A 14,991-nucleotide genomic window follows, 5' to 3' on the forward strand; every position below is an offset into this window, starting at 1 on the left:
AACATTGTGAAGGTTGTTGTAAAACTAAAGCACTCCTATAAACATAAATGAGGGAAGTCTTGCTGCGTACTGCCTTTGTTGCTGTTAAGTTTCCCACTATTTGGGAGATTGCAGTAATGTACAAATTACCCTTTTTCAATTAAACTCTTGAGCATTTAATGTAAATCCATCTAATGGCAATTAATATACAAAGTGGTTTTTGACACTAATGACCACATACTTTGGTTTGAATGGAAATCCTGGAAGCCTGCTATTTAAACACATCACAGAGTTATGGGTGTAAATTTCCCCTTTGGCTTTAAGTGTCAGTTTTCATACTCAACCTGGTTAATGCCTGAGAAGAGAGAAGGTGAGAAAGATCCAGGATTTCAGCAGTGATCAGTCTCCAGGTGTCTGGGGCTTCCCCCTGTTCCGAGGCTCATCCTATTCTTCCATTCTTCTCCACATTTATGTACTGGTCACTCTTGGAGATAAGGACTGGGTGGTCACTTGGTGTGACCTGGTATGGCAGCTCAATTGGCAGGAAGTGTAAATGCAATGATCTCACTTAAACATCCCACTTCTTACCACCTGCTAATGCCTTTTCCTGTGCAATAGGTGTAATTTTTTTATTCTTTAACTTTTAAAATTATAAAGGCAAGGCATGAATAGTTTAAGTAACTTGAATGATATCAAACACTGTGTGAATAATAGAGCCAGGTACACAAAGACTCCCAGCATTCTGCTGCAGACAGTAAAATTACTCAGATCAAAATGCTTTTCTAGGTAGAATCTTTTGATCTTTTATAACCTTTTTTTAGTCTACAAAATACAGTCACTGATCAATAGTGAAACATCACAGTGACTGCAGTGCAGAGCTCTGTTGTAGGCTGCAAACAAATCTACCTCCTCTGACAAAATGGGTGAGTGGAACTGATAACCAGAACTGACTGGTACTGGAAAGGTTTGCAGCACAACACAATGAATTTTTATGAGACTTTGAACATCTATTTTCTGTAGTTCCACGTGTCAGCTGTTCATTATACTGAGTTTATAGTCAACTTTGATAATGTGAAATTTGAATCATTAATTATACAAAAGGAATAATTGGAAGAGTCTGTTACTTTCCATATTATACGATTCTCATCCAAGATAAATAAAATTCTCTGCCAAGTACTGCACTAGTGCAAATCAAGCCTGTCTTCTTTTCAGTCAGAGGAAGGCCATGGAGTGATAAAGTGAATATCTTCTCCGGTTAAACTACAGCCTTGTGATAATATTATATGTGTTTCTCCTTCATAGTTTGCTACCTGTCAGAGAAAATAAAGACTCCCATATTTAATAAACTCTGGCTGGGCCATCTCACACTCTGATATCAATATGCAAACGATACCATAATTTCTGGGTACTTGGACTATGCTAAACATGAATCCAAGGAAGCAAATAGAGAGAGATGCCAGCAGATTGTGTGGCAGTGCATGTCACTGTATCTACCAAATCTGGAGTCATTGTACACAACAGCAGAAATGGAACAACGTTCTGCAGATGTCTCTTACTGCCATTTGAAAGAGGAACAAGTTAAATAGGGAGCTCTGATCTATATGAAAACTTACAGACATTTATTCCAATACTCAGATTTTCTTTTCATGATCACTTTAAATTCTGTTCCTTTTTAAAACAGAAGTCCATGAGAACAATTAAGCATGAACAGTGTGAAGTATTTTTTATGTATCTTCCCTCTACTCCCAGCTGAAGCCTAGAGAGTTTTTCTACCAGAATTGTAAATGATCAAGATATATTTTCAGAATTCTGTTCTGCACCAATGTTTTCCTCTGTGATGCTTTGCTTTTGATTGCTATAAAGCAGGTAAAGAATGAAAGTAGCGTGAGGTTATGAAATTCAACTCTACCATCAGAAGCATTTTCAACTCTCTTTGATGTTGACTGTGACACATTTATTCTGTATCACATTAGGCCATCCTAGTTTAGAGCCTCCTTAAAGGACTTTATTCTAGGCATTTCTTATTTCAAAAACTCTTCATCTGAAGAGTTTTATTTCTGGATTCCTCATTGTAGGTCAAAAAAGATGATGATCAAATACCAAGGCGTTTATTCATTAAGCTCTTCATACTAAGACTAGACTTGGAGACTCAAGATCTCTGAATATTTGTTCAAAAAGGAGAATATGTTGTCAGTAGGTGACATAGTTGATTAATCAAATAGAAATCTTTTAGACAAAAATATTAGAGATATCAGATTTATATGGTGTATTGTTTATACACAAGAAAAGTGGAGGCTTTTCATTACAAGGACATCTGGCTAGGAGTTCTGACACATTCCTGTACAAATAGTTTTATACCTCAACAATACTGTACATTGCATAGATTCAGTATTGATTTTTGCATATGTAATTTTATAGTATCACACAATATTTTTCTGAGATAATATACATTATTAAGTATATACTATTTTATATTTATTCACTTTTCTATGTATGCCATGTTGCATGTAGTATTTTTTGTAAGTGTTACTGTTACTTAAATGTGTGTGATGATTGTATTTCTTCTCTTAAATTTCTCTGTTTAACTTGAAAACTGACATAAAATACGTAGTAAATTAGGTTTTGCACTCAAATTGACACGATGATCTGTCAAGTGCAGTTTTATGCTGAATACTTCAGCTCAATTAGTGTCCCCTAAGTCGTGTGAGCATGGATGTTTGATGATGTTTGAAATCTCTAGGTCAGTTGTGATTTCAGACAGGTTCACATTTATTCAGGTGTTGATTTCAACAGGAACTATCTCAAAAACTGCATTACTGAATTACTTGAATATACTTTATTTCAGCAGTCTACTGAAATAGCTTTGGGTTTATAATCCAAGAGTTATTCTGTTGAAATCCTTAAATTCAATTAATACTTGATTTTTCTGTACTGCAGTTAAGTGGGCATGTACAGAAATCTTTTGTGATTAGCAAAAATCTTGTCAAATGAGTTCAATTTTCAACCTGAATTCCTAAAGATGCTTTTTAAAATCCAGTACTCAAATGCTTAGAAAACTGTCTGGTGATGTTTAGCATGATCAGAATTCAAGAAGTTAACCAACCTGTTTGAAAATGAGACTCAAGCTTTTACTCCTGTATGCATGAGCTTGGGATGAAGTTAAAGGAAAAAAAAAAGGAAACAAGCCTAACTTATGTTCTTTTAACATAACTACTGCAAATAGGTTTTTCACATCTGAAGTACTAAAATTGTCTATCAAATGAGAGGAAAAATAGTTATTTTTAGAAGTCCATGGCTATGTAAATGTCAGAGGAGAAGGTTGTCATTTGCTATGAGACAATTTAAAAGTTCCAGGTCAGGAAATAAATAAATCAAAGTAGCAGTAAATATGTTTGTGTTCTTCTATCCCAGAAGCAGCTTTTAGCTTACATAAAGATAGTGTATCCTGAATAATGTTAAGGTAAAGTCTCCTCAAAGCTTCCCAGGGAATATGGGCAAAAAAAAAAAAAAAAAAAAAAATAGAGAAAGTTGTCAAGATCCTTAAAATACAGTGTTAGGACAAGAGGTTTGTTGTCAGAACTGTTTAGAGGGGATTAAATTTTGCTTCTGCTGTATACTCCAAAGAGCAGTTTCAGCCTTTTCATCTGGTGCTCTAAGCCTTTAAGCCCAAGTCACTGTAAAGCTGACTACTGTGTTACATGACTATTAACTGGAGTATCTGATCTGAGAATGTGGGTATTGCCAGAAGTTAATTTCTGTGTCTTTATTGTCAGTTACAGACTCGATAGCTGATGTTGATTAAGGAAAAACAGTGAAGTCAGATGTCTTGAAAAGGATTTATTGTCTTTTGGTCTGAGAAGAGGCCTAAAGGAACAAACATCTAAAGTGTTGTAGGAAAAGGAAAGGAAATCAGTTTTGACTTTAAAATATTTTTTTTTAAGAAGAGTAAATTGGCTCTAGAATGGTTGTAGGTGAGAAACAGCAGCAAGAAGTAGCTTGCATAATCGAGGTTAAATTTAAACTGCTTAATCAACATAGATGGCTTGAGCTGTTTTCACTTGTTTTAAAAGACCCTTTTGGAATTCTTTGGACTATTTTTAATTACTTTTTTTAAAATTCTAAAATAATGTCTGTGGATTTATTGAACAAACAATTCATTTACATGGCATTAATATTAATTTTAAAATACAGTAACTTACATCAGAAGAGCAAAGTTAATTATGTGACAAATAAAATTATTAACGTGCTGTGACTGATTGTTGCAAAGTCATGTGCCAGGGTTATTTTTAATTAACTGCTTGGTTTGCATTTATACTGATTTGTTCAAGCAAAACCAGAATTGTCACAGAGAAGACACATCTGTTGATAACTGAAGAGGTTTTGTCTGAATAAAAAATAGCATAACTATTGTTAATTCATTTTTTAAACAAATACTAGCAGTTCACTTGCTTTTTTTTTAAATACCAATGAAGACAAATTAATTAAAATATATTGTATTTTATTTTAAGAACATTTCGAAGTAAATTTACTGTATGAACCAGCAAATGAACCCTGAAGAACAGTAACCATGTGTTGTTTCTGTTTCACATGTTGCAGTTAACTCCCCACTCCCAAATTCTGTGCACCTCAGGAAACAAGGCCTGGGAAGAAACTGATAGAAATAGATCCATGGGAGGATAATGGCACGGGACACGGAGAGCAGAATGATCTGTGGAGTGTTTTTATTGTGGTCTGTGGCAGCTGGGATATGGACATGGGAGGAATTGTGTCCCGGAGATGCTTCAGGCACGGTTCTGCCACTGTGAAAAAAATTCATGGGTGGAGGAGAATCCCCTGCTCAGCCACTGCTCATTGGCACACTGCTGCTGCTTTTGAGTTCAAGCAGCGTAAGACGTTTTCATGTCTCTTGGGTAGAAGTCATGGCCTTTCAGATGAGCTGGATGTTAACACATTCTGTTTTCATGTTTGGAAGGTGCCAGCAGCTGCCCATGGTTGGTTGTTTGGTTTCCACTGTCACAAACTGCAGGAACTCCTGTGGTAACTGTGTCCCACCTTCTTTTAATCTATTTAAACTCATATATTTGCTCTACTCTGGCTTTATTCTGTGCTGCAGTCTCAAATAGTGTGGCAGTACTGGCAAGTTCCTTACATTTTAGCAGCTTTTGAAATCATTCTGCCTTTGTATTTGCACCATTTCCTCATCTGATGCCAGCTAGGCCAAAAAGCCCTGGCTTCTGTTGGCACATGTTCACAAGAGCATCACCAAAGGCTGTGCTGGCAAAGCTGTGGGGAGGTCTGACTGCTCCCGTCTGATTTATCACAGGGGCTTTTCTCCAGAAGAAAATGTAATATAAACCAGGTATAATTTTGTGAATGTTACTGTTAGATTGACCTTGGTGAAGGATTAGGTGAGAAAAACCTATGATGTTTAAGGCAAATTTTGTTATCACAGAGTTATGTAAATCCTACTCTTACAAATTTTCTTTTTCTGTTGTATTCTGGCAGCATTTATTGAGTGAATTCAATGATCTTTTAACTCAAGGAGTAAAGATCCCTTTTGAGATTCCATCTTTGAATCATGTGCTAAAATAGGTTGAAGAAAATAAGATCATATTATGTGTTTCAATCTGTGGTTCCTATTCAGTTTTTTTTTTAACCTCATTTTAAATTCTTTTTTTTAATGTGTGTGAAATTTATGTCTTTGACCTGTACATTTCTTGGCTGGGTAAATAAGTTCAACATTTTCTTTTTTTTTTTTTTTTTTCATCTTTTAACAGGCAAAAAAACAATCAGTCTGAACATTCAGTCTGTCACAACTTACAAGACAATTTCTAATGTCATTGGATATCTAAAAGGAGCTGTATTTCCTGGTAAGTTTCCCTTTGTCATTTGTATTGATTATTTGTTTCACAATGGGTGGGAGTCATAGCTGGGATCAGGATCCTATTTTGCCAGATAATTCTCTAATACAGAGGAGAGAAAAATACTTTTTTGTACTCATTTTGTGATTTGTGACAAGACGGAATATGAGGGTTACATAGAGAATGATCTGAAGGGGATATTGTAGTTACAAAAAGCATATTTTTACACAAGCAGCAGGTGTTGCACATGGAGCACAGAGAGTATCAGTAGTTTGTACAAGCAGTTGTTTAATGGTTTTAATTTTAATATGGTTTTAACTTTTGCTGCAGCCTTATTTCGTGTCTCAATCATACCTGAAGCTAGTTTTATACAAACTATGAATAATAATTACTGTTCTCTATGTGTGATGGTTGAACAATGGAACTCTAAATGCAACTGGGACATAAAGCACAAACTCCCTTTGTCCTTTGATGCTGTACAGAAATAATGTTATCATCAAGATATCATAAGATCATTTGGAGATTATTTTGTTTGTTAGTGAATTTACCTAAAGGATGAAGGTTTTCTGCAACATGAATGAATGCTGTTGCTGGTTATTTAAATAGTGCAAACAATTCCTAGCGTGTGGATGATGCACAAACAGCATCATGTTTGCCTTAATGCTCTTATATTAGATTGTGAAGAAAGGATGGAAATTTATTTACAGTCCCTTAGGGGATAGGCCAGTCATTTCATATTTTAAGTCATGGAATGGAGGAGGTGGAGAAAATTTTATTCCTGTTGGTGAAATAACAAATCAGTTTTGTGCATGCAGAACTGTATACTTCTCACCAGACTTTTGGCTTGTTTAAAGCAACAGAGGAAACAATTAGCACAGTGAATTTAATTTCTATGAAGGATTTAATTTCCTTCATGAATTTGAAGTTACCAGTCTGCTATTATTAATGTTTTGCAAATAGCTGTCATGGAGTTGGAAAGGCAGAAACTGCCATGTTTAGACATTCTGTCTTCTGAATTGTGAAACAGAGGCAAGAAAAAGAATAAAAAGTGTGCTTCAGTTTCTGCTTAACAGGTCTTCTATCTCCTCTGTACCTGAACCTTTCATCTCATTATTACATTTTTAATCAAAACTACTTTTTGGAGGTTTGCCAGTATGTGCTGAACTTCAGGAATCCAAGGAGATTTTAAAAAGTGAAATCAATAGCAGTGCCCAGATGGCAGCAGTTTGGATGTCCGGCTCAACAAGAGCCATAACAACTGTCTTCTAGTGAAGGCACAAGTTAAATGTCTAATGCTCTGCAATATTTTGTACACAATCAATGTTAAACCTTTTTTTCTCTCTCTACTCTTCCTGGTTGACACTACAGTCATCCCTCCTCAACTGCTTTGAATCTTGATATTTTCATGGCATTGATTCTCTGTCATTTTGATGGGGTTTTTACTCATTTCATACACATGAAATATTCACCTTTATGTTCACAGAAGTGTAGAAAGAAGGCAAAATTTATCTTTAGTGCTTAATGAAAGACTGCAGAGCATCACCAAGGGTAGAATTTATTACTTTTTGCTTAAAGACCACCAAACACACACATAGAGACAAGCACATCTCTGTAATGTTAGCTGGCATTTGATCAGAGGAGTAAGAACGAGGATCTGAAGTGTAACTAAGATGTTAAAATCATTAGGAGTAGATGAAATGTGATAGCTGGTAGCATTTTAAAACCCAAAAAATGTAACACTGATTTTATAGCTCTATTGGACATGGTTGAAGATGGGATGTGTAACAAGAAAAGCCAGGATAAAGACACTCTTTTTAATGCTAAATCCCTGTTGTCCAGCCCATCCCTAACCTGAGCTCTGTCCTGTTTATCACCTTCAAGGGTATCTGATGGGTATTTTTTCCTCTATCTCCAGTCCTTTCTCTTTTTTTCATTTTTGCCATGTGATTCTGAGAAAGGACAGCAGCTGTCTCTGCAAGCATGACCATCCTTTCTCCTCTGCTTTTCCTGCAGTCATTTGCTTTAGGGTTCTGCCTCTGTTTGAGGGAGAGATGTGCAAAGATGAAGAATTTCAAAGGAGGCACCAGCTGTGATGTTTTGCCCCTGCTCATTCAGCTGCCATCTCCAGCAGCAAGTTGATGCTTCCTTCTCAGTCAAAATATCCTGTATTATTTTAATAAGGTGTCTCTCCTCTCACATGGGCTGTTCACAGGCTAAAGGGAAATTATTATACAGGCAAGCACTGATCCTGCCTGATCCCCCTGTGTTAGTGGCACTTCCATTAATGACCTAGAGGCGTGTAAGGCCATTCATTTTGGTTCCTAATTCCTGTCATTTAATGAGTTGAAAATCCTATGTTTTTTTCATTGTCAGTGCAACCTATAATTAAGCATATCCTGGTGCAACACACAAGATGCAAAATTATATGATTTAGATTTCATTTTGTTACATTAAATTATTATGTAAATCTAGGTTGACACTTTGCATATCTGTTTTTAGAAAGGAATTCTCATTTCCATACCTACACACCCCCAAAGTTGATTGAAAATATTGTGTTACAGGTACATAAAAAATCATCCCTTTGTAAAGCATTTTTGATTCCTTATTAAACAACATGTTCAAATATTTTGTTGAACAATGCTGGTGAAATCCAGTTTGATAGAGAATGCTTTTTTAATCAAAGTGTTCTATTAATATTCTTCCCAGGCAGCAGTCACTGCAAAACATACTGAGTAGATATTTTAATTTTATAAGCAAATACAAGATGTGGGCAATATGCAGCAATCTGTTGCTGCATTGTGATCAACTGACAGCAGGTGAATGAGTTCCCTTGGTTAAAGAAAGAAAAAGAAAACTTTTCCACTTTTTGGAACCCAAATGACACTCAGGGGTTGCTGTGGGTCTGGCATCACTGTTCCTCACTGCTGATAACTGTTCTTATGTTTTCTATTAATATCCTGAAATAGGAAAAAAAACCCTTTAAAAGTCTAGATCTGGGCCAGATGGAGACTTTACAAAATATCAGAGCAAAACCAGTAAACAATCCTTCAAAGAGGGTTGTGAATTCATCTCACCCAGAGGGTCTAATAGTTTAATAGCTCATTCAGAATAATCTGCTTGGACTTCTTGACAGGCCTCAGTCACACCAGTCAGTCATGTTATTTAAAGTGTTATAACACATCAGTGGTTATGGGGTAAAATAAGGGGGTTTTTCTCCCTTGTGAGTGGTATTAGGGTTACATATAATGCCTTGAGAGATGAAGATTGAATTTTATTTCTCTGGAAAAAAAAGTGTGTTTGGTTTTTGGTTTTTGTTTTTTTTTTTCAGTGAGTAACCGTAGGCATATTTTTTATTTCAGGCTGAAACTTCTTGCTTTTCATTCTATAAAATGCTTTATTCCAGCATTAACACAGCTGCTGGTGTGACTTACCATATCTGTATCATTCATTATCTCTATCCCTCTGTCATGTCTCCTCTCCAAACCTGCAGTCCAGGTATTTTAATGTCTCCTTCCACATAAGGCTAAGTCCTGATTATCTCTAATCTGTTTGCCAGCTGCTCCACTGCTGTTTCTGCCATGTCTTTTTTGAGATAGGGTGGTGAGCACTGAACACAGTCTTCCAGGTGAGGGAGTACTAATACTTTGTGTATTTTCTTTGTTTCCTGCTGTACTGCCACACCTTTTGGTTTTTGGTTGGTCTGTCTGTTGGTTTGGGTTTTTTTTGGATGCTGATGTGTTTTGAGGATCATTTCCTGCTAATTATTTTGTGGTTTTTTCATAACACTCTACTGTGAGCATGATTGTCTATAAAAAATGGTTTATATCAGATCTATAAGGAGAGCAATAAGCGAACAAGAAAGGCAGAGGTATGGGGATTATTTTAGGAAACTGTATATATGTATTTATCTACTATTTCATTTTTAAGTACCACCCACAGTTTTGTGTATAATTGTATGATTGTCTTGCATGTCAACATACGTTTTTGTTGAAAGCTTTGTGTTGTATAAATGGCATTACACGCTACTAATGCAGTTAATTTTTAGGGTTCTTTGGAATTCTTTTAATCTGAGTATCCGGAAAAAAAAAAACTTTGTTTTTTTGTTTTTTTTTTTTTATTCCTAATTTCAGACAGATACGTCATCATTGGCAGCCACCACAGCAGTTTGCAGGGCTATGGTGGGCAAGGCTGGGCCAGCAGCACTGCTGTGACCACAGCCCTGCTCCAGGCCCTGATGGCAGAGGTGAGGAGGGGCTGGAGGCCTGACAGGACCCTGCTCTTCTGCTCGTGGGGAGGAACTGCCCTGGGCAACGTGGGCTCCTACGAGTGGGCTGAGGTAAAGCTGCTCTCACTGCAGGGAGGGTTCCTTCTGCTGAAAATATGGAATCACCACGTGGAAATTGTGGCTCGCCAGCTGCCCTCTGTCTGTGTTCACGCGTGTACTGCACAGCCAGTCCAGGGAAAACACCTTGTGAGGCATTCCTGGGGTAATGAGGGGCCAGGATGCTGCCATGGCTGTGGAGGAGGCACATGCAGCACCCTTGGGAGCTGCTTTCCCTCCCTGGTGCAGCACAGCTTTGTAAAAGGGCATTGACAGGGTTAGACAGAGGGCGGAAAACCTCAAAAAACAGCACAGGCACAGAAAGAGCTTAGAAAGCTTTTTCACCTTCTTGAGGGTTTAATATTTAATAATTTTGCATCGATAGGCTTAGTGTGGAGAGAAGTGAATCAAGAGAGAAAGAAGAGAACCATGCTATGGTTTACATGAATTAAACAAACCTAGCAGTGTCTCCATGGCTAGTGCTGATTCACTTCTCACAGGTCTGTGCTGAGGAGTTGGGCACAACCCCAGACAATTCCTTGGGCTCTTACTTTGAACAGAATGGGAATCAGCTGGTTGAAGGAAAATACCTCAAAAAGTATTGATGATCACACATGGCTAAAGTAGACTTCAGGTCATAAATTAAAGGAGTTGCTACTCCTCTAGGCAGAGAATTTCATAACTGCTTTTCCAGCTCTAATGGTTCAATGAATTAAAACAGTAGATAAAATAAAGAGTTAATTGCTTTTTACCGTGCATTAGAAGCAGCCAACCCTCATTGAAATTTCATACTTCCAACATGATTATTCTTCAGAAACAAGAGGGGGTGAAAAAATCAAATTGAAAAGATCCAGGCTGGAAGCAAAATTTGTTTAGTTCCACTTCAAGTCAGCTTTGCATCAGATGTAATTGCGTTACACCCCTTCTGTTCAATATAAAGAGCCACTTCATGCAAAGAGGAACTCATTACTGAGAAGGCAAAGGGGATCCTTTTAAAAAAGAGATAATAATTGAAACAGTTTGTACATGCTATTTTTATAGTCTAAAAAATAATAAAATGAAAACACTGGGAAAGTTATGCAATTCAAATCTGAGTTTGGTCTCTGAATGTTTGAGTCCATTTAACTGTTGATAATGATTGCTTTTGAAGTTTGTCTTCTGTAAGGCATAAGTTTAAAAGGCCGTCGTGTTGTTTCACAGTGTGTAATGTTTTCATTTTTGGCCTTACAAGTGTAGTAATTTTTAATTCCTCCCAGACCTGTTTGCATTTTCTTTAGATGATGTGTGAAATGGAATTATAGCTTTTGCTATATAGAGAAATAGCACTGAGATATCCTTTGAAGTTTCCAAGAGCATATTGTGAGAAGCAGTAGTTAACTAATACTTGGGGAATCACAGAGGATGGAAATGTAGGGTGCAGTTTTCCCCTAGAAGCAGCCAAAAGAACAAAAACAGCCTTAATTATAATGATACAGGGTCGTAACCATTTTTCTGCTTGTGTTGTAGGATCTCAGGAGCGTTCTTCAAAGAAATGTTGTGGCCTACATCAGCCTCCATAATCCAGTCACAGGCAACTCAACCTTACGGCCCGTGGCATCCCCTTCTCTTCAGCAGCTGGCAGCAGAGGTTAGAAATAAAATATCTGGTTTCACTTGTAGTTTATGAGGTTCCATGGTTAAGATCAGTTGACATTACACAGCAATCGGTGGTTATTTCGTTTAAGAATTTTAGCCTCACAAATGCACATGAACTGGTTTGGGTTTTTTTTTTAAAGTAAACAGGGTAAATTTAATTTTAAAAAATAATAGATTGAGAGGTAGAAAGAATAATTTGTTTCACCTGTTTGTTAGACAAAGTCTGACCATACTTGCATGCCCTACAGCTTTTTTACCTTTTGGCAGCTTTAAAGCAACATATTTGTTATTCTTCAGCACAGAGCACATTTTTCTCATCCTAATCAGGTCTTTCCAGGCTGTTTCTCAGTTTGCATTTAGACCTGTATATTTAGCAGATGTAACATGACACACAGGGAGAGTGTTGCTCCTACCATAATCAATCCTGTCTGAAGTGAGTATGTCAGGTGCAGTGCTCAGCCATGCCTGCTCAGCTCATCTGGAGTCAGAATATTCCACGTCTGTAAGGGCACAGGGGCCTTCAACTCATGACCCCACTGCTGCTCCTGAGCTTTCTGAATTTATCAATATTTTACATGAATGGAAAATAGTGTAAGGCACCTTCTAAATTACAAAATCAGTGTGAAGTTGTATGCATAAAATGGAGTTAAATCTCACTTCCATAAATTATATTTTTAGATTTGTTTTTTCTGTACGTTTGCCAAATGAATAGTTATTCTGATGTTTATTTGACTTGCCTCTGAAGCATTTGGTAAAAAACACTCCTCAAAGCTGCATCTTGGATTGAATGCAGTTTAAGACTGATCTGACTTGGCAATTGTTCAACTAAGTTAGTAAAATGATATCAGTGAATTGCTTCTTAGCAGTGTCTTAACCACTTCTCCTGTTCAGTGTTTAAGTGGTAATTTCCTCATGGAAAGAATTTATTATTTATGATTTATTCTCTGTAAGTATGATGAAAAATAATGATGTGAGGCAACATAATTTCAGAGGAAAAAAAGCTTCCATTTGTGGAAAATTATTTATATATGTGAGTCTGCAGGTGTTATGGATATGTCAATTCAAATTTTGCTACCACTTTTAGCTATTGTATTTGCAAGAAATACCATCCTGAAAAGTTGCTAGCCTTTTGCGAACCTAGTGGTGTTGGCAATTCTATTCCATTAAAACAAGTATTTGCCATTTAAGGGAGTAAGTTTATTATTATCCTTGAGCTATTTGTTTTTTTCTCATTTTCTTTCTTTGTCTCTACAACACAATCTGTGGCAGTGATCTGAAAACTAAATTGCCTGGAGCTTTGCAGCAGTCTCTTTATTACCTATTTATCACTTTATTAAGACTCAATTTTTTTTATCCTAATAAAAGCCGTATTATTATGAGCATTACATTCATCCCTCTGTTTTGAAAAGGAAACAAACTTCTGCTTTATTTCTGTGGTTTTAAATAATATTTTGTAATTCTTGTAATAGCAGTTGTGTTCTGTTCAGCAGTATGGAAGGAGCCCCTCTTAGCAACTTTGCCTTGCACCTGTTAATTAATAAAACGTGACTAGAATGTCTTTTTGTCTTTTTTTTTTTTTTTAAGTCCCAGTAAACACCTTCCATCTCACTTCTGATTCTTTAATTTTGAGAGTGCATCCCTTCTGCATGTTTATCCTAAAGCCCCCTTTAAAAAGCAAAGGATAAAATGCATGTGAGCATTTTATCTGTATGGCTTTCCTTTCTGTAGGATATTAGTATTTGTAATTAAAATAACTGTCATATAGTTTGTGACATTAAAAAGATTTAGAGGAATTATGGCTTCCAAATGCTGGCTAGATTTCTAAATTCATATCAAATTACTGACAGTGATGGAGCAGCCCAGCACAGATCCTTGTGTGCTCCCATGGGTACTCACAGTTTGCCATGTGTCCAGGAGATTTTCTCTGGAAGACTGATCTGCTTATGAAGAATATTGATATTACTTCCAGCACTTGCCAGGAAGACAATGTAATTACAGATTACCTGTAAGTTATGACACTGCAAATGGGCTGAGATGTGACTTTCTGGAGCTCATTTAAGCTTGAAGAAATTGTGAGTCTGTTCACATGAGATCCTTGCTACCAGGTGCAAGTTGCAGAGCTTAAAAATTCTAATGAGAGAAGAGGATCATTTTAATTTTTGTGAGCTCTGAATACAGGTTAGAACAGGAAAGAAGGTGAAAGATAAATTTAGAATTAATGATATCAGTCCATTTTAAAATTAAAAGATAGATTAGCCTGTTTTTTAGTTGGATAGAAGTTTTCCATAATTTGTGAAGACATGGATGATCCTGAACTGTGCCTATGGATTCAGTGGTAGAACTCATAATTTAATTCCATTTTTAGCCCACAACAAAAGAAGCTGTCAGGCATTATTTTTCCTTTTACTGCTAAACAGTGTTGTAACATTGTTTGCAAGTAAAGGAGACTGAAATCTCACCATTTTTTGGGTTTTGTTCAGTGCTCACTGTAGTGCTAAAGTTGTGTGTGAAAGAGAGGGAGAATGTATTCCCAGGGAAAATTAATTTATGTTAGAAAAGCCTACAGAGTATAAATGCTGGGATCCTAGGGATAACAATGAAAAACTGTGGTTTGTCCTGTGAAAGAGAACTCAAGTAATAATCACACTAAATGCAGAGCACTCTGTGGATGCTGCAAGAAACATAATTTAAAGAGAACTGTGGGAAAATAGCAAACTAAGATGGGCCAATATACACAGCAGTGTTTGCTTTCTGTCTTGTTTTTTTAAATAAAATAAAATATTGGACAATTGCTAATCACTGCAGCTTCCACAATATCTTTTCCCCCTTAATTTCTGGGAAAATAAGAAAAGAAGTTTTACCTGAAATATTATTTGTAAGGATTTTCTAACATCAAGAATGAAAAGGAGAATCAGGAAACTTAATAACTTGTCTGCTGTGTGAGGTCTGGCAATCAGAGAATAGAGTAAGCGCTTGGCTAATTAACAGAGACAATGTTTCTTAAAGAATGTTTTGTATAAAGGGATTATATCTTCATATTAGTTGCAGGTTTCAAAAAGGACCTACATAAGCAGTCTGCAAATAATAATTTTATATGCCTGTCTGTGGGATTCTGGTTGAAACACCAAATTACATGAAGAAGCAAATTTAAATATTTGGATTAATTAGGCAAAGAGGAACTCAAACAGTTCTGAGA

General features: G+C 36.4%; 1 protein-coding gene across 1 annotated transcript in view; it reads left to right on the forward strand.

Annotated features, from left to right (window-relative positions):
* NAALADL2 (N-acetylated alpha-linked acidic dipeptidase like 2) overlaps positions 1-14,991 on the forward strand; it is a 414,540-nt gene that overhangs the window by 321,314 nt on the left and 78,235 nt on the right. The window contains exons 8-10 of the mRNA XM_059479300.1: positions 5,757-5,849; positions 9,971-10,176; positions 11,668-11,787. Of these exons, the coding sequence (XP_059335283.1) occupies positions 5,757-5,849; positions 9,971-10,176; positions 11,668-11,787 (419 nt within the window). The remainder of the gene's footprint in view (positions 1-5,756; positions 5,850-9,970; positions 10,177-11,667; positions 11,788-14,991) is intronic.

Source organism: Ammospiza nelsoni, chromosome 10 (assembly GCF_027579445.1).
Source record: "Ammospiza nelsoni isolate bAmmNel1 chromosome 10, bAmmNel1.pri, whole genome shotgun sequence".
Taxonomy (NCBI): domain Eukaryota; kingdom Metazoa; phylum Chordata; class Aves; order Passeriformes; family Passerellidae; genus Ammospiza; species Ammospiza nelsoni.